General features: G+C 39.8%; 1 protein-coding gene across 7 annotated transcripts in view; it reads right to left on the bottom strand.

Annotated features, from left to right (window-relative positions):
- The window catches only part of usp54b (ubiquitin specific peptidase 54b), a 113,467-nt gene that overhangs the window by 20,327 nt on the left and 70,869 nt on the right, over positions 1-22,271 (bottom strand). For 3 of the 7 annotated variants that reach the window (XM_089122146.1, XM_089122145.1, XM_089122149.1), the window contains 12 exons: positions 21,920-22,054; positions 15,436-15,549; positions 15,264-15,346; positions 9,893-10,004; positions 6,874-7,020; positions 5,640-5,789; positions 5,376-5,547; positions 4,096-4,272; positions 3,340-3,955; positions 2,858-2,985; positions 2,576-2,734; positions 1,445-1,564 (listed from right to left, as the gene is read on the bottom strand). In XM_089122146.1, coding sequence (XP_088978272.1) covers positions 1,445-1,564; positions 2,576-2,734; positions 2,858-2,985; positions 3,340-3,955; positions 4,096-4,272; positions 5,376-5,547; positions 5,640-5,789; positions 6,874-7,020; positions 9,893-10,004; positions 15,264-15,346; positions 15,436-15,549; positions 21,920-22,054 — 2,113 coding nt within the window. The remainder of the gene's footprint in view (positions 1-1,444; positions 1,565-2,575; positions 2,735-2,857; positions 2,986-3,339; positions 3,956-4,095; positions 4,273-5,375; positions 5,548-5,639; positions 5,790-6,873; positions 7,021-9,892; positions 10,005-15,263; positions 15,347-15,435; positions 15,550-21,919; positions 22,055-22,271) is intronic. The other 4 variants (XM_039664806.2, XM_039664802.2, XM_039664807.2 and 1 more) reach the window with 4 other exon arrangements.

Consider the following 22,271-nt stretch of genomic DNA (forward strand, 5'->3'; position numbering starts at 1 on the left):
CCTTATAGGCTGCCACTGAATCTTAGAGGCCTCTATTTGCTTTGGGCCAAATCCGATCTGTCTAGATGAGACGGTGAAAGTGCTGTGGGGATCTGGAGAGTGGAAATATTTACAAAGGCTGTCTTCCCTTTACATATATTAGTGTTTTGCTGCACACATACAGACATGCACGCACACACCGTGAGCAAAGTGAGACAGAGATGGAGGGTTTGCAGACCTAGATAGTGGTTTGCGAGCAGTATAAATAGATTTGTGGAGAGTTTTGCATGGCTGAAATTGTTCTCTGTTCATTAATCATTCAAGCAGGTATGCCAGCACCTTGAACAAAACCGTTGTTGTTCCAGGTAAGCGAGAGATACACACAGCCTTTTTTTTTTAATTTGAAGAGTGCTAAGAGATTTAGACAGGATTGTGTGGCAGTATCCACACACAAAGGCTCAGCAGAATCACAATCCAATCCTTCCAGCAAAGGGGATTTATAGGGGTCGGGAATGTTATGATGGTGAATCCAGAACGGATTTAAGCTCTGTTAGCGTGTGGCTGTGGGTGAGGCCCATTCAAATGGTGATCCAAATGAAGGGCTCACGCACAGAATAAAATGTAAAAAAAAAAAAAAAAAAAAAGGATTAAAATTGTTCCAGCCTCTGTCTGGCACAGATCGGGGCTCTCAAATGGCAAAAGCCGAGCGCATGTCTGCCACAGATCAGGGGCTCTCAAATGGTAAAATCAATAGCACACTACTATTAGCGGTATTAACAATCAACAGGCAGAGCCACATTCTCAGTCATCCAATCCAGATTGTTAAAATCTGGGCTAGATCAGAGCACTAAGAAAACAAACATAGGGATGCACCAAATATCAAATTAAAATAACAAAATACAAAGAGTAACAATTTAAAAATGTAAAATTATAAAATAAATACAATACAATAAATATAAATAGATTGTATTTTAAAATAAAATTATTTAAAAAAAACAAGTAATTATAAGTAAACAAATTTGTTTTCAATACTGATAAGGTGAATTTTATTTTTATGTTATCAATAACTCAGTAAATAAATTATATACTATTTTCTATTAATTTAATTTAACCATGTACAATTTTACCAAAAATATCAATTCAAAATTCTCAAATATCAACTGATAGAGTACCAATATGATGCATCCCTAGAGACCAAAAAAGAAGGATTGGATATGCCACGAACATAAGCGAGTAGACCAGTACACAGACAGACAAACAGAAGCAAACACACACAGAGTGCTGCAGGAAGGAAAGGCAGTGTAAAAATGGTGGGTTTGTGTTTCGTGTTGCAAGGACATGAATGTTTTTTGGAGCTGCTTTCTTACTAAATGGACCTAGAAAGTGCATATATTGGGTGATGGTTACCCGAGCAGATAGCGTAGGATTTGGGCGTAGCAAGCAGAGGCAGGTTAGAATTACTTACACACAGCATGGTGGGAGAGCGCCAGGGCTGTAGCTGTGTCCCCAGCTTGCTCCAGACGCAGCGACTGCTCTAAGAGAGAGTCAGCCTCCGCCAGGCAGTGCTCAAAACTGCCCCCCTTCCCTGCAATTAACACACCAAGGCCAGGCCTCTGAGAACACGCTCATACACGCACAAACACTGCTCACATGAGCCCCAGTGTGTTCCCGGGAACACGCCACTCACAAAATTTGCACGGCTTACCGGCAATGGAGATGTCAACTGACACAAGTGCACACAGTATAATGACCACCACCAGCACAACGCATAAACACAAGTGGAAATGTGCAGTAAGTACACACACAATGCACACACAAAAAAATAGCATTTTAATTGATTAAAACAAAATGCAGGGTGTATTGGTGAATTTTTATGATGCTATGGCTCTTATCTACAATATTTATAGCATGGTACATGATATTACAGTGATTGCATTATTTAGAGATAGAAAGACATTGGATTAGATGTAATTAGAAGAGAGTGAAGGGTAAACTTTTACTTCTAAAATATATCTGTTCTGCTGAGTAAAAAAGCTTGAACTGGTTGTTAGCTGGCTGTCAAAATTATCAATATGGTACCAATGTATTGCACATCCTTAGAAACCAGCCTGAAGTAATTTGCTAATCTTAGATCAATTAAACAAATCAATTAACAAATCTTTAATATCATCCGATAATCAATATATTGTGCATCCCTAGAAACCAGCCAAGAGTGGTTTGCTAATTTTATCTGGTTTATATGATCTCCCAGTGGTCTTCCTGCATGGCAAATCTGGTGTTAATTTGGATTAGCTGGTCAGTCAGCTTTAAAAACTTATTCAGCCATCGGAAATATAAACTAAAAAATCTTTAAGATCAAAGCATGACCATTATGGTACCAATTTATTGTGCATCCCTAGAAAACCATCCAAACACATCAGTCTAACCCGCTTAGCCAGGCTGGGAGACCAGCTAACCAGTTTAGGCTGGTTTAAGCTGTTTTTTGCAAAGGGATTGCTCATAATGCAAAGCTGTGGCTCTGTCAGCTCTCTTTATAAACACAAATTCTATCTCTTTTCATTTGTTTTCTGGCTGTTTGACCCAGAGTGGCATTTACCCTGGTGCTGAAGTTCATCCAAGTCCATGAACTTGCTGGGTCTGGGGTTGAAGCCCTGTGCTGCTTCTCTCTCTTTCTCCTTCTTTCTCTGGAGCTCCTGCTGCCTGGCCCTGCGAGCAACTTCCTCTTGTAATTCATCCAGCTCACTGCGCCCCTCTCCTATACACAAAAACAAACACATAAATAAATAACAGTAATATTCATGTCCAAAGTTGGCATGAACACCTTGTAGCAATAGTGGGTTAATAATACACAAAGACTGGCGGTGAGCCGGTGACTTACCCAAACTCAGTGGAGTGCTGCTCCAGGTAGGTGATTTGAGGTCTTGCAGGATGGCACTGCTGCTTTTGGACTTGGGCACAGTGCGCCAGGAGGGCCCAGAAGTTACTGGCCTCTTACTGCCACTGTCCCTAAGACAGAGTGGAGCAGATGTCTTGATACTCAGACATCATGAAAGTCAGTCTCAGCGTCAATGTAGTAAATCAGTTTGTGTAGGCCTGTACTACAACATCAAGGCTTATGGTTAATATTTGGCTTATTTGATATTTTGTTGCCAATACACAATAAACCAACATTGTGTGAATATTGAAATAATATCATCACATAAATCTATGTCTATCATGTAAATTTGATGTATCGACACTGTGGAAACCTTCATACATTGTTTTTCAGGATTCTTTGATGAATAGAAATGTTTATTTGAATATAATACTGTATATATATGTATTTTTTTTCTTTTCAGTAGTTATATTTAATATATATACCTGTGAGCACTGGTGCTCTGGTTGTCACTGAGGGGCATGTCCATGCTGATGGGGCTATTACTGTTCCTCTCACTGCTTTCGTAGCCACTCTCCATCCTCTGGATTAGCCGAGGCTGCTGTTCTATGCCTCTTAAAGGTGGTGGGATCGGTAGATGTTCCACTCCTGTCTCTGACATGCACCTTGAACCATCGGTCATGGCTCCAGTCTCTTCTGCTACAATATTTGACCCCCCCGCCGCAGCCCCTGAGACCAGCTCGCTGTGCACCGGTGACATCGGGTCTTCCGGCAGCGGGGAGGGCACGAGCGTGGCGTACCCAGGCGGCCGAAGCCTTTCCTGGCTGAAGATGCTGTCAATGTTCAGAGCCTCTCTCCTTGGTCTCCAAGTGGGCCGATAGCACCCTCCACTGGAGCTAGACTTAGACTCACTGCTGGTGCTCTCGTCTTCCCAGTCCCTCGACCGAGCCCCAGCCTCCGAGCCGCCCACCCCTGAACTAGAGGACGATGAGAGGGGTCTGCTGTGGATCATATTCACAGTCTCTTTATAATCCTGCAGATGACCAGTAGAAGAGGTTCTTGGCGTACAAAGGGGAGTAGCCCGATCTTTAAGAACCTCCCCTAAAAAAAAACAGATTATTAAAGTGAGAATATATAGATATAAATATATTTGAAAGTTGCATTCAAATTTGATGAGGAAAGTGCCTTCTCAGTTAGATTTAGCATGACAATTTGCTGAGAGCATGTTTGTGTAAAAGTACCTGCAGTGTCCACGCTGTTTTGGGAACCGCTGCTGTCCTGATTACACACCACAGTTCCCTGAGAGTCAGAAGAGAAATAGGAGGCCATGGACTCATGGTGTGATCGAGAGTGCTTGTAGCTGCAGCTGTCTGTGGAAGAGTCTGTGCGGGTGTCACTTGAAATTGAGGGCTCCCTCCCTGACGACAATAACAACAACAACAACAGCAGAGAGGGTATTTAGAAACAGAGAAAGTTAGCTTCAGCTATGCAACTGCGCAAAGGCCAGATCTTAAAGGGATAGTTCACTTTAATCATTTACTCATCCTCAACTCATTTTAAACCTTCCACAAAAGAAGAAAATTAAAAGTATGATTGTACTTTTCAATGCAAATGGCAACAAATACACACTGAAGCTTTCAGACTTGTGCACTATATGATTTGTGCACTATAATCCAAGTCTTCTAAAGCAGTGGTTCTCAGCCAGGGGTCCGGAGAGGTGGCCTCAATGGCTTAAAATGTTTTAAAATAAGACAAAACAAGTAATAAAATATGGCAAAGATTCAAAACAAGATTCAATTCACCCCCTAAACAACAGTTTTTCTCCATGAGGAATCAGGGTTATAAACTTATAACACTTATAAATATGAGTAAGCCCAAGTCTAGTCCAGGAAAAGTCATAAAACAGAAGTAAAATAATGGATCGGGGAGTCTTGGGGTCACTGAATATTGTTTTGAATGTTACTTTGCAGTCAAAGTGGCTGAAAACCACTGTTCTAAAGCCATACTTTACATTTGCGTGAGAAATGGAACAAAATTGTAAATCATCCCCTCCACTGAGCTGTAACTCAAGAAAAAGGCCAATGCATGCAGGCTGTGCAGGCTGTCGGGCCAATGCATGAATGAATCATTCAGATCAATTTTTGTGAACCTGATTCAATAAAAAGATCTAAAAAGGCATCACTACATCTCTCATGAATGTTCCAAGGACAGTTAAAACAGTTACAGTAATTTAAGTTGATAAAGCGGTCAGAAGAATTTGAAAATAGAGCATATGGGCCACTTTTGACTCCTTTAAAAGCTAAGAAGCCATTCATTGCAATTGCATGAAAATAAATGACCGAATTCTTTAAAATGTGCACTTTTGTGTTCCACAGAATAAAGTCATAAGGGTTTGGAAGGAATGAAGTAAATTTTTTTTCTGTATATTGCTTTGTTTGATTCTGAGAATTACAAATAGTATTGTTTCTTTTGTTTAACCCTCGACCTCTCCGTCCCGCCTCTCACTTCGTTTTAGCCTCACCAGAGTCTTCGCTGTCATAGCCAGCCTTGCTGCTGTGATGCAGGTCTAACTGCGCTGCCAGCATGTCCTGCGATGACACGGGCGTTCCTCGGGGGTCAGCATATAGCAGCAGGAGTGGCTGGTAGTGGCCTTTTATACATCTCGACACCACATCCTTCCATTTGGGTCCAATCTAGGACAGTTTAGTACATCCTGAGTTAACCACAGACTCCATTCACAATTAGAAACACTAAAATCAGCTGCTCGAGACAGACGTGTCATTACCTCCTTCACATGTGCGTCATCGAAGTACATCCACTTGCGTATCTTGGTCTGGAAGAAGAAGGTGGAGTAATGCTTGCCGTAGTAGCAAACCATGCCCACAAGGTAGAGTTCTGAATGCTTGGCCCGCTCATCCGTCACACGGTAGAACAGCTGGAGGGCAGGCACATAAAGAGAGAGTTGACCGTGAGGAACAATCAGATTTAGAGTTTGCCATAACTGCAGTGAGGCATAAAATCATTATTAACTCGTCAGCTTTGGCAGAGCATGTTTTGAATCATAAGGCAATAAAATGAACAGTTAAATGAATATATTCAAAATGAAATTATATTTAGAGTGTGACTTAATGATGTGAATAATTTCAGTGGCATCAAGGCATCGCTAAACAAGGTTCAATGAAAAACAGCATCTATATATTTAAGAATTTGCTCCCTTTCAATTCATAAATGTGAATTTGTATGGAACTGGTCACACACATACAGTACATGATGTTAAATTGGAAGTAACTGATGTAATTTGGATTGCAATGAAAAGAAAAAAAATAATTGAATTGCAATAAAAATAACCTAACAATTGCCTAATATAATCAGTGAATAACATTTTGGGAAATTAAGGGAAATTCCTTAAGGGAAAGTTCCTATTCATAATAATGATAGCACTTTATTAAATATAATATCAATAATAACATCTATAAAAAGGATATTATACATGTGAAATGTATGCATACATTATTGTTAATTTGTTAAATATAATAATAAAAAACATAATAATTTTATATATACATATACAGAATAATCAGTAATTTTAAAGTTTTTGAAAGAAGCCTCTTATGCTCACCAAGGCTGCATTTATTTGTTCTAAACAAATGTGAAATATGATTACAATTGTTTTCTATTTAGATATATTTTAAAAGGTAATTTATTCCTGAAATGGAAAACCAGAATTTTAGCCAGCCATTACTCCATATACATTACTCCATTTACTCTTTATTCATTTAAATTCAAATTCTGCTTCCTGTGCGCTACATAATATAATTTTGACTATGAAGTACGTGAGAACACTGCAACACTAGTGGGGCTATGGATATATTGAATGTGACAAAGAGTACACTGTGTTTCCTCCTTTTGTCCTGGACTGTGCATAAGAGAAGGCGAGCTGAAAGCTCAAGGTTACTGCGTTAAGGTGACGACAAAAAGGAACAGCAATAGTGTGTTGTCCGTGCATCCATGAGTCTTACATCACCCAACCGCAGGCACGTGCCCAGGCTGTGGATGACGTCTTCGGCTAGATCAGAGTGGTCTGAGTCCCACACCAGGCCGATGCTGATGATCTCCGGGCAGTTCATCAGAACCCGCCGAATCCGCAACATTTCGCCACAGTTACTCTGAAATGATGAGACAAAAAAGAAGGCATCTTGATTAGGGCTGAGCGATTTTTTTTTTCCAGTGATTTATTGTGATATGAATACATAGTTTCACCAGATTACTTGAATAGTCTCATTCTAGAATGATTGGCATTAAAAAAAGCAATAATTAAAAAAGAGCAGAAAAATACTTTTTACAATGAAGACTTTAAATGTGAAACCCTTTTACGGCTTAACAATTTTGAAAAAAAAAAAAAAAACGCTAACACTTTACAATAAGGTTCATTAGTTAACATTAGTTAACTACATTAGTTAACATGTACAATATGTGAACAATACTTCTTCAGCATTTATTAATCTTAGTTAATATTAATTCCAACATTTACTAATACGTTATTAAAATCAAAGGTTGTATTAGTTAACATCAGTTAATGGACAGTGAACTAACATGAACGCACAATGAACAGCTGGATTTGTATTAACTAACATTAACAAAGATTAATAAACACTGTAACTAATGCATTGCTCATCATTAGTTAATGTTAGTTAATGCATTTACTAATGTTAACTAATAAACCTTATTGTAAAGTGTTACCAAAAAACCCTTGAAAAATGTTGGTGTTCATACTTGGGGTTACACTTTACAAGAACCACCTCCAACCAAAAAGTGAAGAGAAAAAAAAAATTCTGATAGGCCACATTCAAAATGCTTTGACCAATTCCATATGAATTATTGAATGTGCTTGTGTGTGCGAGAGAAATGGTGAAGGAGAGATGAAAGAGCGCTTCAAACAGCGCAACATGGTCCAACAGGGCCTTATGTTCAGCACCCAATGTTCTCGCTGTGCTCTTTGAGTCACTGCCCTCTGCCGAGCGCTTTGGCAGCAGTATACGGAAACAGGCATGGAGAAGGGCTCTGGCGACGAGCACCACTGCCAGCCTGACCTCTTCCTTTAACGTACAAAAAACCTATCCGAGCACTGGCTTTGTGGAGCCGTCAGCGGGGCGGCACCAGGCTGGCACCAGACCTGGGCAGGAAGGGATTAGACAAAGAGCCCAGTTCTCAGAACCGTCCTTTCTCTTTCTCTCCGCTTCAGTCGCTCCATCACAGACAAACACAGAAGCAAGACAGCCAATGAACAACCAGCAGCAGCACTGCTGAGCTTTGGGACAGACACACGGTGTCCCATTAGAGATCATTGTTAGCCTTGGCTCCACAGTCAGTCCTGCCAAGTGCTGGGAATCCAGACAAACAAATGCTTTCAGGGCCAGAAGACTGAGCTTCTAAAGAGCAGTGATGTAACACACTATCGTGATCTTAGTTGCATTACAATAAAGTCATTTCAGGGAATCGACAAACGGAAAATCGCTGGAAATGAAGGCGTGGATTTCAGCTCAAATTCATTTGGACTCATTTCATTGATTTGGTATGGTGTACTGACATGGGTTTCTCGGAAAGCATGCTGAATGATGCTGGAGTGTGTTTGGGATGATGAAATCAGCTGCCTCGCCTCCTGTGGCGGTGTGAGGGTGCACAGTGTGTGGTAAGAGCTGATCAGCAGCTGGTGTGTAGTAGGGCAGGACTGTGTGTGTGTGTGGTTGGGCGTTGGGGGTCTTCGTCTGTTGAGAACATAGGAGTAGTGAGCAAAAGACCCTCTTGGGTGAAAAACAGATGGCCTGTATGGTTCCATGTGAACAGCAGAGCATAAATGAGTGTGTCTGGGTGGCTTGAAAAACGTTTACACTTTGGCACATTCACATTCTCAAGTGTCGAACACTGATTTGTAGAAGTCCTATCAATGATTACACAAATTCTTCAAATGGAACACCATTAAACTATTAGAAAAACAATTGGTAAAAGCTGAGATAGACTGTAATTAGTAGGGCTGGGTAATAAATATTGATTTCTAGATATTAATCGATTCTCATTTTTTCGAACCGATATCGATTCTTAATTCTCAAGAATCGATTAGTCGTCCTGTTTCATTTGAATGAATGGAACATTGTATCGCGGGTGCGCGCATCTAAAAAAAATCGCAATAATCTTTGTTCTTTGTTACTATTGATATGAAACAAAGTCTCAAATTTCAAATTACGTCCATTTTCTTTAGAAATTCAAAAACATAAATAAGGTTTTGGCGCTGTGGCGTGAGATCGCTCTGGCGCAGCTCAAGAGAAGCAGCAGCGCTGATCTCTCTTCCGGCTTAATAATACCAGTTACAGCGCGAAATAAACATGAATGAGCATCTGAAAGTGTGTTAAAAGACAGAGTACAGCTTATCGAAATCCGTATCATGTCACATTGATTCGCTCAATCAGCGTTTCAACCGTGGAAAGACGTCAGTTAAACAGCTTGTAATCAATGTCATGTATCGTCATATTTACCTCAGAAAACCCACATAAACTCGTTAGTCAGCTAGAAAAAAACTCTAGAGAGGAGCATTTTGCTAAATATATACACCATATTACATGTGCATTATAATCTTAATGTTCTTCAATATTTAATGCATATTTGAATAAATCTGGCAAGTTTTTATGACAGCCACCATTTAAATGTTTATATTTCATATAATCTTCTTACTATAAAAATAAATAAAAGTGTAATTTAAGTGTTTGTATAGCTACAAAACAGTTCATTATTACTTTTATATTAGGCTAATGAAGCCTAGTAGGCTACAAATAGACTCCCATAGTTTACAGCACATTAGTTAAGAGATTTGATTTCCTTGAGAAAATTTGCCATTTATTGTAACTGATATCCAAAATAATCAATATTGAATCGAATCGAATTGCAAGCTTGTGAATCGAAATCGAATCGAATTGTGAAATTTGTGTCAATACCCACCCCTAGTAATTAGTAGGTAGATAGATAGGTGTGTATGCGTGTTCTCACCGGACAGTTCCGCAGATCGCCCATGGTGCTGGCGTTGCGGAGAAGCTCTCCAAACATGTCGGGTGTGGGCTTCTCCTTACATTCCAGCATTCGCACAGCTTGGTTACTGCAGCAGAGGGAATAAGAGACAGATGTGTCCTCAAGCACCAGTGTTAACACCACTGATGGGAAATGCACACACAATTTTACACACATTAATGTTGAACTATAACGGAAAGAATAATGATACTCGGTGTTACACGTACACCATTATTTCAGCCGCTCAAAACCTTACAAAGTCTACAGTACACAGATGTTATATATCGTCAGTAGATCACTATTCCCTGGAAGACATCAGAAACTAATGTAGCAGCACTCGATCTCTGCTCCATATCCACATGGTCTCCATCAGGACAAGAGCCGCAGGCCTGCAGAGAAATCAGTGCAGTTTACTGGCTAATGTTTCCTTAAGCTAAGCGTGATAGCATCCATTTGACATGCAGCATATCTGCACACATGAACCGTCTGTCAGCATGTCCGCATGGAGGAAATGTGCCAAGACAGCCCCTTAAGGGCTAAATACAACCTATACGCAGACACTAATTTAGATCAGACAGACAGGTCTACCCTTTCTCTCACTGTCTTACTTTCAGGATTATTCAGTGCTTTACTTGGAAATGACGGTCATACTGAGAATTACATTTAATACGTAGTTTTTCCACAGTAAACGTACTCCTCTCTTTGCAATTAAATTCTTAAGGTTTAAAAATAGCCACTTTGACCTTGAATCGCTCTTCACATTGTTTAGCATGCAGCGTTAATGATCTCAGATTACCGCTCATCATATTCAACACATTAATAATGCTGTTAAGAGGGTGGATGGCATCATCTTTTATCTTTCCTCGAATGTTTTCTGCATATCCATCCATCTATATATAAGCTAAGCATAAATCTTAAAAATATGACCATTTGCAGGGAGACTCGGGATGGTAATATAGACAATTTGCACAATTTATGGTGGATTTAGAGACTGATGTTACAGAAATTTTATGATTCATTCTGGTGGCTAAACCACCACCACTGTCTGTGTGTGTGTTTTCCTCAGGTTTCCATTTAGTTTTCTATTTATGCTTAATTAAAAAGCATGCAGTGCCAATAACACCAGTACAATTCTATGTAAATGCGACCTGACTGAAAATAAAAACAAACCGTGAATAAAATTATGTACATAATAAGTTTAATATGCATTTCATTTGGAAGAGGAAACCCAAACATGGGAAGATGCTAGGTTTATAGTGTAGAAACTGTACATCAGTTCTTTTAGAATGATACATTTGAGCCTCTCAATACAGATAAACCTGTCCAATCTGTTTCAGAAAAGAGAGAAATGAATAAATCCTACGGGTTCTACTGTTTTCCGTGATATGTGAGAGCCTGGTTTAACAGCTTTGGTTCTGGATGAAAAATGCTTGAGTTAGGATTTTGAGCATATTGCGTAGTCTTTGTTTTCTAGTGTGTGTTTGTGTATGCAGGTGGACGTGGCTTCCCACTGAGAGAGCGTGTGTTCATATTAAAGCCGTTGTGTGAGAATTCAAAGCTGTACAGGGGTACCAGCATCTAGAAGTGATGGAACACATTGTATTATATTTTTTTTTGCCGTTCGGCCACGAGGCAAAACACACGATTTACTGTGGAGTAACTTGTGCAAACCCAAGAGAGGACAGAGACTGCTTGTTTACGCATGTGTGCAATGCAAAGCCAGAAAACTGTGTGTGAAATGGTAAAGGATGATGGGTATTTAGCCATTAACTCTGCATGTACATTTAGACCTTTGGCCGGTTGCACCAGCTGTGTGAGTTACAACTTAGCCTAGTTTTGATGTAAATGGGCACTACATCTTATGCAATACTATTTAGTTTTGCATTGCACCATTAAACTTAGCTGAAGCGCAAATATACGCATAAACTAAATATTTACGGAAACCACCGACCAGGAATAATGGTAGGAATAATAAGCATTAATAATCTGTTGTTTTAACCAAAAGACTTCAATACTTCAGACATATGATTATGCTGACATTTACACTAGCTTACATTTTAAGAGAGAGAACATTATGTGAATGAATTATTTTGTTAGCAGCCAGTCATAAGTTATTTGCATCAGAATTTATTTAATGATCCTTCTAATACAAATACATTTTCTGACTGTTATTTACACATCAAATACCTGTTGTGTTATTCATGATTAAGTAGTGTCACATTTTAATGGAAACTTTAAAAGGCAAAAGAAGTTAGAATCAATGATAAACTGAAATTCATCTTTGAAAGCTGCTTTTGGATCATTGAGGGTAAACATCATATTATGTGTTTACGGAGAGGTTACAACCAACTAGCTGCATTCTGCAATAAGAACTAATGGTGCGTCTGAATAAAGTTCAGCGTTACAAACTAGCTAGTTACTAAGCCTCTAGTGTGGACTTTACATTCTAATTTCAGTACAAACATACGAATGGTGCAACCCTACCCTGGAGAATTGATTCTTTGATATCTGATACGGAAATCATTGATGAATGTTTAAAGGGATAGTTCACCCAAAAATTAAAATTCTGTCAGTATTCACTCACCCTCATGTTGTTCCAACCCCGTAAGACCTTCGTTCATCTTCGGAACACGAATTAAGATATTTTTGATCACTCCTCCATACTAGTCCATAGGCTTCTTCAGGGATTGAAACTTGCCTGCCCCAAAAAGTTATTAAATACATTGTTAAAATAGTCCAAGTGACTACAGTGGCTCAATCTTAACTTTATCAAGCGACGAGAATACTTTTTGTGCGCAAAAAAAAAGGAAAAAAAGTTATTACAACTATTCATTTCCTTCTCTGTGGGCCTCTAGTCAGTTCACTAGTTTAACAGCGTAAGTTTCTGTTGTTGTACGTCACACGCATCACACACATGACCAGCGTCAGCCAATAGTGAGCCTATGTGTGATGTAGCTCTACGTTATCACACTAGTTTAACTGACTAGAGGCCCAAAGAGAAAGAAGTAAATAGTTGAAGTAAAGTTGTTATTTTTGTTTGTTTTTGCGCACAAAAAGTATTCTCGTCGCTTGATAAACTTAAGATTGAGCCACTGTAGTCTTGGACTATTTTAACGACGTCTTTAATAACTTTTTGGGGCTGGTAAGTTTCGATCCCTGAAGAAGCCTATGGACTAGTGTGAAGAAGTGATCCAGCTCTCAGATTTAATCGAAAATATATTAATTTGTATTCCGAAGATGATCGAATTACAGGGTTGGAACAACATGAGGGTAATTACTGACAGAATTTTCGTTTTTGGGTGAACTATCCCTTTAAGATCTGTTTATTTTTCCCCAGCCTGTCACAACCAGGGCATGTGAGTAAAGTGGAGCGGGATGTCCTTTAACAGTTTCTCACTGCAAAGGTAGGTTTTTTTAAACTTCTTTTTAACCCTAAGCAAAGAACAGAAGCAAAGAACAAAAAATAACTTTACTGTGAGTGTATCACAAAATGAACTCAACCTTGATGTTTGCTGTGCATTTATTTATAAGATTTGCAACTTCTTTAAAACTATATAACCTCCATAACCTTAGACCTATTGCTTATTTATACATATTCTCAAACCAGCATTTCACAAAGGGCATTCTGGGTTGAGTTAACGGCCCTGAGCGAACTAAGCGAGTGGAGCAGAATCTTCAGAAAAGCGCTTTCAGCTCCAGACGAAATATTACAGCTTTGCTCTGGTTGCAACAGATCCTTGAGTGTCTTTCATGGGATTTTAAAATCCAACTTTGCACGATTTGTGTTAATAAAAGTGCTTCTTGTATCGTTGAAGACCCTGACCTACATGCTCAGTGATATTAGCTGTGTCCCAATTCGAAGGCTCCTTCAAATGCGTCCTCGAAATGCATCCTTCGTTTCCCGGGCAATGAAGGATACAACAGATGGACCTTTTGCGACCTACCCTACCCCAGAATTCATTGCGCGCCAGTGACAACAAGATTTTCTTGAGAGAAATTGCCGTTTTGTTGCCGAACCATGTTTTGTTTTTAAACAGTTGAATGTAACTTTCAAAAAAGCCAAGTACAAACGCAACTGCCACTCTTCAACATTCGGTCGGTTCTACCTTCAACCTTCGTGGCCTGGCCACGCCTTTGAAAGGTGTCTTAATAAACAAGTCCTTAGTGGCTATTCCATCATTTGGCAATGCATATCAAAACAAGAAAGTGAAATTCTGAATCGTGTTGTAAAGCTCAGATGGCATAATAGTGATTCTTTCTGATGTCCAAGAGAGTGTGCTGGAGACAAGATTCCACAGGGATTGATGGGTAATGTCCTATCTTTGTCCTCAGCGGTCCACTTTCTTATTGGAGAAATGGTCTTATCGAGGTCTAAACATCAGATGTGTTGCGAAGCTCTCAGAATGAAATACTGTACAGCAGACAAGAACGTTTCAGGAAGAGTTAAGTGTAGGTGTGTGAACATATATGTGGGTTTTATATGTGGGAAAATAGGGGAATGGGGATGGATAGAGAGAGGAAAAGACGTAAAACATGGCAGATGAAGGTTGCATGTCTGTGTAACAACACATACACTAGAGTGGGAGAATAAGTCATGAGGGAGGGGTTTGCGGAGGGCACGTTTCCTGTACATAGCTCTAGCAGATGGCTCTCACGGGTCTGATATGTACTATGACAGCTAATAACCTGTGATATAGAGGCTCATTCCAGCCTAGCAGGTTGGCTTTACCATTCAGCTGGAGCTGGTGGCTCACTTACCCGATAAACACTGTGGATTGCTCCCTTACCTTCAGTTTCCAGTCTGATGTGTAAATCGAAACACTCACTCAACATCAAAGTGACAAAAGAGCCACAATTGTCCGTTTCCAGCACTAAATGGCGTACACACACCCCACTAAGTCTCAATAGATCACCCTCAACCGCAAGGGTATCCATCATTTGTGCAGCACAAGACAAACTGAATCAAAACGCATTGAAGTGCAGGACAGTTGGCGGTAAAATGGCCACAGATCTTTTCTTTTTCAGGAAGATTGAAAAATATTATTACAATTTAAAATAACCATTTTCTGTTTTACAATTTTAAAATGTAATTCATTCCCATGATAGCAAGGCTGAAATCTCAGCAGTCTTGATACGGAATAAATATCAAATATGTCCATACTTCATCATAAATCATTATAATATGATGATTTAGAGCCAGAGAAAGATTTCTTATTATAAGCATTATTGTGTTGCTTAATATTCTTCAGCAAATGGTGATATATAATAGATATGATAAGATAAATAAATAAATAATATATATATATATATAATTTATTTTATTTAATTTTTTGGTCCATGGTCTTCCACTTACCAGAGAGAGGTGGTGGAGATGTAGTGCACCATCTGAATGAAAGGGAGAGGATCTGACGTGGCGCCACAATTATTACAAACACACTAGAAGAGACAAGAAACACATACATAGAACAAATGTTAGGAACCACAAAAAACGGATAATAATGAAACACATAATGTTCCTCAACAACCTGTTCGAAAAGTGTCATGGCAAACTTCTGATGTGGGATGCAGTGCTTTGCCGTGCAGATGTCCTCCTTGGTCTCATCCGAGATGTGGAAGTGGATCCGCATCAGGAGATTCTCCTAGAGAAGACAAACACTGAGCGGTTGGATAATTTCTAGAAACTGTGAGTGTGTGTGTGTATGCGTGATCCTGCTTTGATAAACAATTCTGGAACAAGATGTTTAGTGCCAGTGCAGTATAATATTGGCTATTCTTGCTGCATTTAAACAGTGAGTCATTTTTGAACTGGTGTTTGTGTGTGTATCTGAGACAGTGAGTTGTGTGGTCCAGCTCTTACATTAATTTTTCTCTGTCAGCACTCACTTCACGTTAATCCGATCAAGTGAGAACCACACATCTACTTTTCATAAGAGTCCTTCTGATTCCCTGGCTGAACAAATTTAAAATCAATCGATCACACTGCAAGTTCCCGACAAAGGACAAAGGAATACAGGGTGAACGAGGGAGTGGGAGAGAAAGTGAGAGAGGTGAATAAGACCATACATCAAATCTCTCATTCCCTTCCTTTCATCTCACTAACAGCACGGACCACGCCTGCAAGACCCGTATAACCCCCAGTGCTGGAGAAGCTACAGTACTACTCCATTTTCCTCTAAACATTCCACCTACATTCAAGCTGCTAATCTGAAAGTATTTAGTTACACTATAAGTTACTAAGGAAAACAAAATTCAATGAATCTGTTTTATCAACAATTTGTTTTATACATAATAAAATGAAATGTACAAAATTATGAACACTAAATATAACTAATATGATTTGAAAACTAGTTTATGTAATATCAACATAACATTCTAATAGCACCATTTAATTAAATATTTTGAGTGCTAGCAACTTTATTCTTATATATAATACATATATAAGAGTTATACCTAATAATATATATATATATATATATATATATATATATATTGAATTAGCTTTTATTTTAATATTTTCAGTTTTCATTAAAAGTGCTTTCGTTATTTTTTATTCAATTTTTTTTCCAAAATATTTCTATTTAGCTTTATTTTTATTTCAGTTAATTTTAGCCATTTCAGTACTTCAGCTAGTTGAGGGCAACATTTCCAATTTTATTTTATTTTAGCTTTACAGCAAAATAATAATAATAATAGTTTAGTTTTAGATAACAATAACAACACTGCTATTGAATAAAATGTTTTTACTTTTGTTTTTATTATAAGTTTTGCTATTCGGTTCCAAAAGGTTTTCAGACACTGCAGTCACTCTTAAGAATATGAATCTCTTTGGAATTTGCCATACATAGCAAAATATCAAAACCAAGGGAAATTTATTGTGAATAAAATAAATAAAGCACAAGCTGGTAAAACATTTCATGAAAAAAAAAAAACTTTTTAGGTTTGAAATATACAGTATAGGCTATTGGTCATCAAATTCTCATTTTCACTACAAAGCTTTATTCACTATATCATATAAAAAATCAGCAAAGTAGCATTATGTCATACTACTCTAGCAGAAATCTACATGGTTTTGAAACAGTCAAGCAATGTCTCACATTTAAAAAAATGCATTCAAGTGAGTACTTTTGCTACTAGTTACGTCTACATCTCAACACTAATAACTCTGAGTTCACCGAGCTCGGAAATAAAGACTCTTCACACATTGCATTCAAACTAATTTTTCACTCTGAAAAATATCACGTCATGCCCGCCGCCAGACACTTCTCATTGAGTATCACACAACAAATCATTAGTGTATGGAGCGTTTCATTTCCGGCTCAGATAATAACGCAGCTATTTATGCAGGGGTGCAGATGTGCAGAGGAGCGAGGCAGAAATGAAGAGTTGGCATTTCGCTAATGTACTGCCTGTCGTCTGGCGCACGTGAGGAGTAGGGTTGGCGTCTAAAAGTGGAGACGGATGGCACAAAGAGCGCTATGGCCTCGTGCCTGCATCTGCTTCGCAAATGCGCCAGTCAAACAAATGGGAGAAATCATGGCAGCCCCATTCAACAGATCCTCGGCTAAATATAACGAGCCCGCAACAGAAACAGACCTTTGTTACCGAACTGCAGACGAGGTGCTAATTGAGCTAAATAACACTTTGATGATGCTGTCTTTGTGACCTTATGAGTAAGCACAGCTGCATTCACATATCTATGGAGGGGGGGAACCTGACATAGACATTACTGACTGCATATAAATGGGTATTTAAGATGGAGCCAATCACAGGGTCTCTCGGCGAGCTATCTTGATTGGACAGCTCAGCCACTCGCCCGTGAATGATCGTTCAATTGCTTATTTGCTTAAAAGCAATTATCTGTATTGATGCTCATGCGGTATGTCCTTTAAGGACATAAATGTGAGATAAACACAATCTATGGTCCTTAATCAGGTGCGGCCAAATAATCAGGTCTGGGGATTATAGAGGAGTGGGTTGGGGAGTACAGGAAGACCTTATAGAAAGCTTCCACATCCTTAATGATCCCATCCGAGCTCATCTAAAGCAACAGCAGGGCCTATTCATATGCCTGGCAACTCCTGCTGTCTTATGCCTGTAAAGCCCATGACGTTCACAGACAGAAATCTAAATGTCTACTTAAAAAACAGCTCTGTTGCAAAAGGCCAATCTTACATACACGTGAAACTTTTCTAAGGTATTATGGTATTGTAAACCATCTAACTGTTTTTGAATGCAAGAAAACATCTAGCTTGAAGTAGTGTTATTATTGTTAAAACAACTACAATAAAAACTAAATGAAAACATTTTTGCTACCTTGAATAAACATAGCAACTATCATAACTGGGAAAAACGTACTCGGTTACTAACGCCACCTCGGTTATCTCTAGAAGAGAGAACGAGTACTGCGTAATATCTTACGCTAAAGGAAAACCTCTTTTCCAAGAGATATTGAAGCCAAAAATTATCCTTAATTTGGAATTAAAGGTTCTCTAAGCGATCCTGGGTGTTGACGCGATCCTGGGTGTTGACGTTCGGAATATTTTCAAACAAATCGGAGGCTAGCTAGACCCTCCCTCCTCCGCATCTCATCTCCTCTCCTCCCCCTCCCTTCCGTGCTTCCTGAAATAATTGTGAACGTGCATTTCTAGCTAATTATATCCTTGTGTGGGTTTGGCGAACATAAGCATCAATTTAGAAGAAAAAAACAATTTAACGTTAACGTTACTCACCTGTCCAGCAAAAACAGAGCAACCTGAATGTCGGACTGGAAGCCCTTCTGCCGCCGGAGTTCTCGCCGTCGTTCAAAAACTTTGCTACCGATGTAAATTCGGAACTTTGCACGTTCTTTATCCGACTCCTTCTTCTTTTTAATTTGTTCTTCAGAACGACGTCTCTTTGGTCGTGTCGGCCATTTTTCAAACTTCCCTCTGATGCTTCTATCTCCTTCACACACACACACCCCCTTCATGTGCACGCGCACTAACCCCCCAGACCCACCCTCAAATACTTCTTGCCAGTGATTGGCTGGAACACTGTTTGTTAGGTTTCGTGGTCCGGGTGAGACGGCCTTTCGTGGGCCTGTGGTGTCTACAGAGACCGCGGTTTTTTACAGTGTGTTTAGGGGACAGGCAGCTAGCCGATAGTGAGGAGACGTTTGATGTATGTGACAAAAAATGTTTTGGCCCCACATCGCTTAGAGAACCTTTAACGTAAAACGTGTTGCGGCATCAAGCAGACATAGGCAAGACGGCTCATGTGCCTATTGGCTGTCCTGCGTCAGCCTATCGAGAAAGGCCCTTGGTGACGTCAGACGGTTACTTAGAACGTCCGCTGAACGAAACGAAGAGCTGCTCAGTCTGTCTGAAAACAGACGAGCGAGACACATAAGCTCTTAATGCCCTGACTGGGCAAAGGAAGCTCGCGTCGTTTTTCTCGTTGTAAACCGGCAGGGCAGACAGGGAAATAACCTGAGCCCAGAACGGTGTGTTGAGGGATTTAGGCATGTATCCGTGTCTTGGTTTGAGTATGACTTTCGAGTCAATTGGCCCAAATGCCATAGACGTCGCGCTTATTGAGAGCGCTTGTAAATCCCCTACGCGCTTCACTGAAGCAAGAGCCATAAGAAACACTGTCTTGAACGACAAATGTTTCATATCTGATAAATGGATTGGCTTGAATGGGGCACCTTTCATGGCTTCCAAAAGCGTAGAAAGGTCCCTTAAGGAAGCAGATGACCAGAAAGTTCTTCTCCATTGACTGGCCAGTCGCTGGTTTAGCAAACACTGCTATTCGCCTTATTCACTTGGCGGCCATTTTGAAAATGGAACGCCGCTGAGGGGTACACTCACCCGGAAGGATGCATGCGACGCAGCAGCACCAGCAATGAAAACTCGCAATGCGGACCACCAATCATTCCTGTCTGCCCGAATTAACGATGCAAAATGTGAAGCAAAGTGCCAGTGACTGAAACATCCCCCGGGCTGTGTTAATTAAGGGATACAGTACCTGTATCGGAGGTTTTATCCACGACATTGAACGTAAGAATGGACGCCTTGCCAGTTTCTGCGAGCTTGCAGCAGCCAGAGGTAATTAACGTTAGTAAGCTAAGCTGTAATATGGAGTTGTTGACTGTGTAAGTTACTATGTTAGATACAATTGTACTTTATTGTTTAGATAGATACACATCCAGTAGCTTACATACACACACATGCATGTAAAACAATCAAATCACTCACATGTATGTAAAAGGAAAGAGGAGAAGTGATTTTAAGGTCTGACAGGGACTGATCCTGTTACACACTGACAATGATTAGCTGCTATTGTGACAATACAAGTTTACATATATGTATAGATTCATAAAGAATAAAAATAATGATGGTAATGGATTTGTATAGATTCTAATAGTACACAGTCAACTTCCTACAAGCTTGCAGAAACTGAGGTAAATTGGCGTCCATTCTTACGTTCAATGTCGTGGATAAAACCTCCGATACAGGTACTGTATCCCTTAATTAACACAGCCCGGGGGATGTTTCAGTCACTGGCACTTTGCTTCACATTTTGCATCGTTAATTCGGGCAGACAGGAATGTTTGGTGGTCCGCACTGCGAGTTTTCATTGCTGGTGCTGCTGCGTCGCATGCATCCTTCCGGGTGAGTGTACCCCTCAGCGGCGTTCCATTTTCAAAATGGCCGCCAAGTGAATAAGGCGAATGGCTGCCACATAAACCTTGAGCATGGATGGGGTTCTGCCCTTATCCAGTAGCTCTTAAAGGAAGGAAAGAACTTCCGTAACCCCACAGTCTAGGGGTGAAAAGCCTCGGGCTTTGCACCAGCCAGAAAACACAGACGCGGCTGGAAAAGGCTCCGGGACCTGCTGAGTAAGACGTTTTTTACGGCGAACACACACATGGCAGAGTAAAAGGATATAAACACCGGAAAGCGTAGCTGGTACGACTACATGACGTAGATCCCATTGGATCTGATGTCACCAAGGGACTCTCTCGATAGGTTTTGCTCATGTCTGCATGCTGCCGCAACGCATTTTACATTAATTCAAAATTAAGGATAAATTTGGCTTCAATATCTCGTAGAAAAGAGGTTTTCCCCTAGCGTTAGATATTACACAGTATATACACAGAGAACATAAAATGTTTTTGATACATGGTACTTTATACAACTCATTGAAACCTAAGAAACTAAACTAAAACTAAGAATGATAAAGGCAACAAAACTAAACTAAATTAAGATGAATTGAAATTTAAAAAAAATTATTAATAGAAAGAAATTGGAAGACAAGAAAAATCCAAGGAAGACAAGTGCGGCTCTTCCATTACCACTCAGAGAATATAACAAATTAGTCTGCGACTGGCATGTGGCTAAGCTAACATCTTCATGCTTAACGAGCAAATAAAATACATATAGCACACATACTGCATCAAATAGTCACTTTTAATTGGATCAAATTACTCTGAAGTGCTGAATAAATTATATTAATTGGACCATTTTATTGAGCTTGTCACAACGCATTCTAAAATTACCTCATCCAAGAAGGACACGTTGCCAAAACACGTCTTTTTCAGTAATATATGAATATTACAAAAAGTTGTCCAACTTCAGATGTCTGTATTTCTCCGGAGTTATTTTCCCTATGCTGCTCAGACTCCACGTTTCCATTTATACCACTCTTAAAACACACAAGGATGTGCACAAGCAGCAGTGTTTGAAATTCAACCCCTAACATCTCTGGAATCTAAGATCAAGGTTGACAAAATCCAAGACAGGAACAGAAATAGACAGAACTGTGAGAGGTGACGCGAGGAGAGACGAAAGTAAGGTTGAGGAGAGGTGAGAAGAGGAAATGCCTGAGAGAGAGAGAGAGACAATGGGATGAGAACAGAGGAGGTACGACTGGTATAGCTGATCACTGTGTCAGCAAAAAGAGAAAAGTAACTTGTTAGGACAAAGTGTGAATAAAGCGGTGAGATGGGGATAAAAACAAAAGTCTTACGAAACACTCAGCCGCGTCGTCCATGATGCCCAGCTGGAAGCGCTGCTCGTCTTGGAAGGTTTTGGCCAGAGCGCTGCGCAGAGCGTCCGATGGGAGCACCTTTTCACTGCTGAACTGGAACTGGGCGAAGATGCTCTGAAACCACAAAGGGAAACAGCACCTCAAAGTAAGAAAGAGAAACTGATGCAATCATGCAACTAAGAAATGCTATCGCACACAACAGCTTTCGCCAGCCTGCCCACTCACTGTGGAGAGAAAATACACATCAAGAGAGGAGGGCTGACATACAGTACTGTACTGTAAAAAAAAAAACAGTACACTGCAATTCAACCAATCACAGACTCTTTTAGGA

The sequence above is a fragment of the Pimephales promelas genome, chromosome 17, assembly GCF_988280905.1.
Source record: "Pimephales promelas chromosome 17, fPimPro1.hap1.1, whole genome shotgun sequence".
Classification (NCBI taxonomy): domain Eukaryota; kingdom Metazoa; phylum Chordata; class Actinopteri; order Cypriniformes; family Leuciscidae; genus Pimephales; species Pimephales promelas.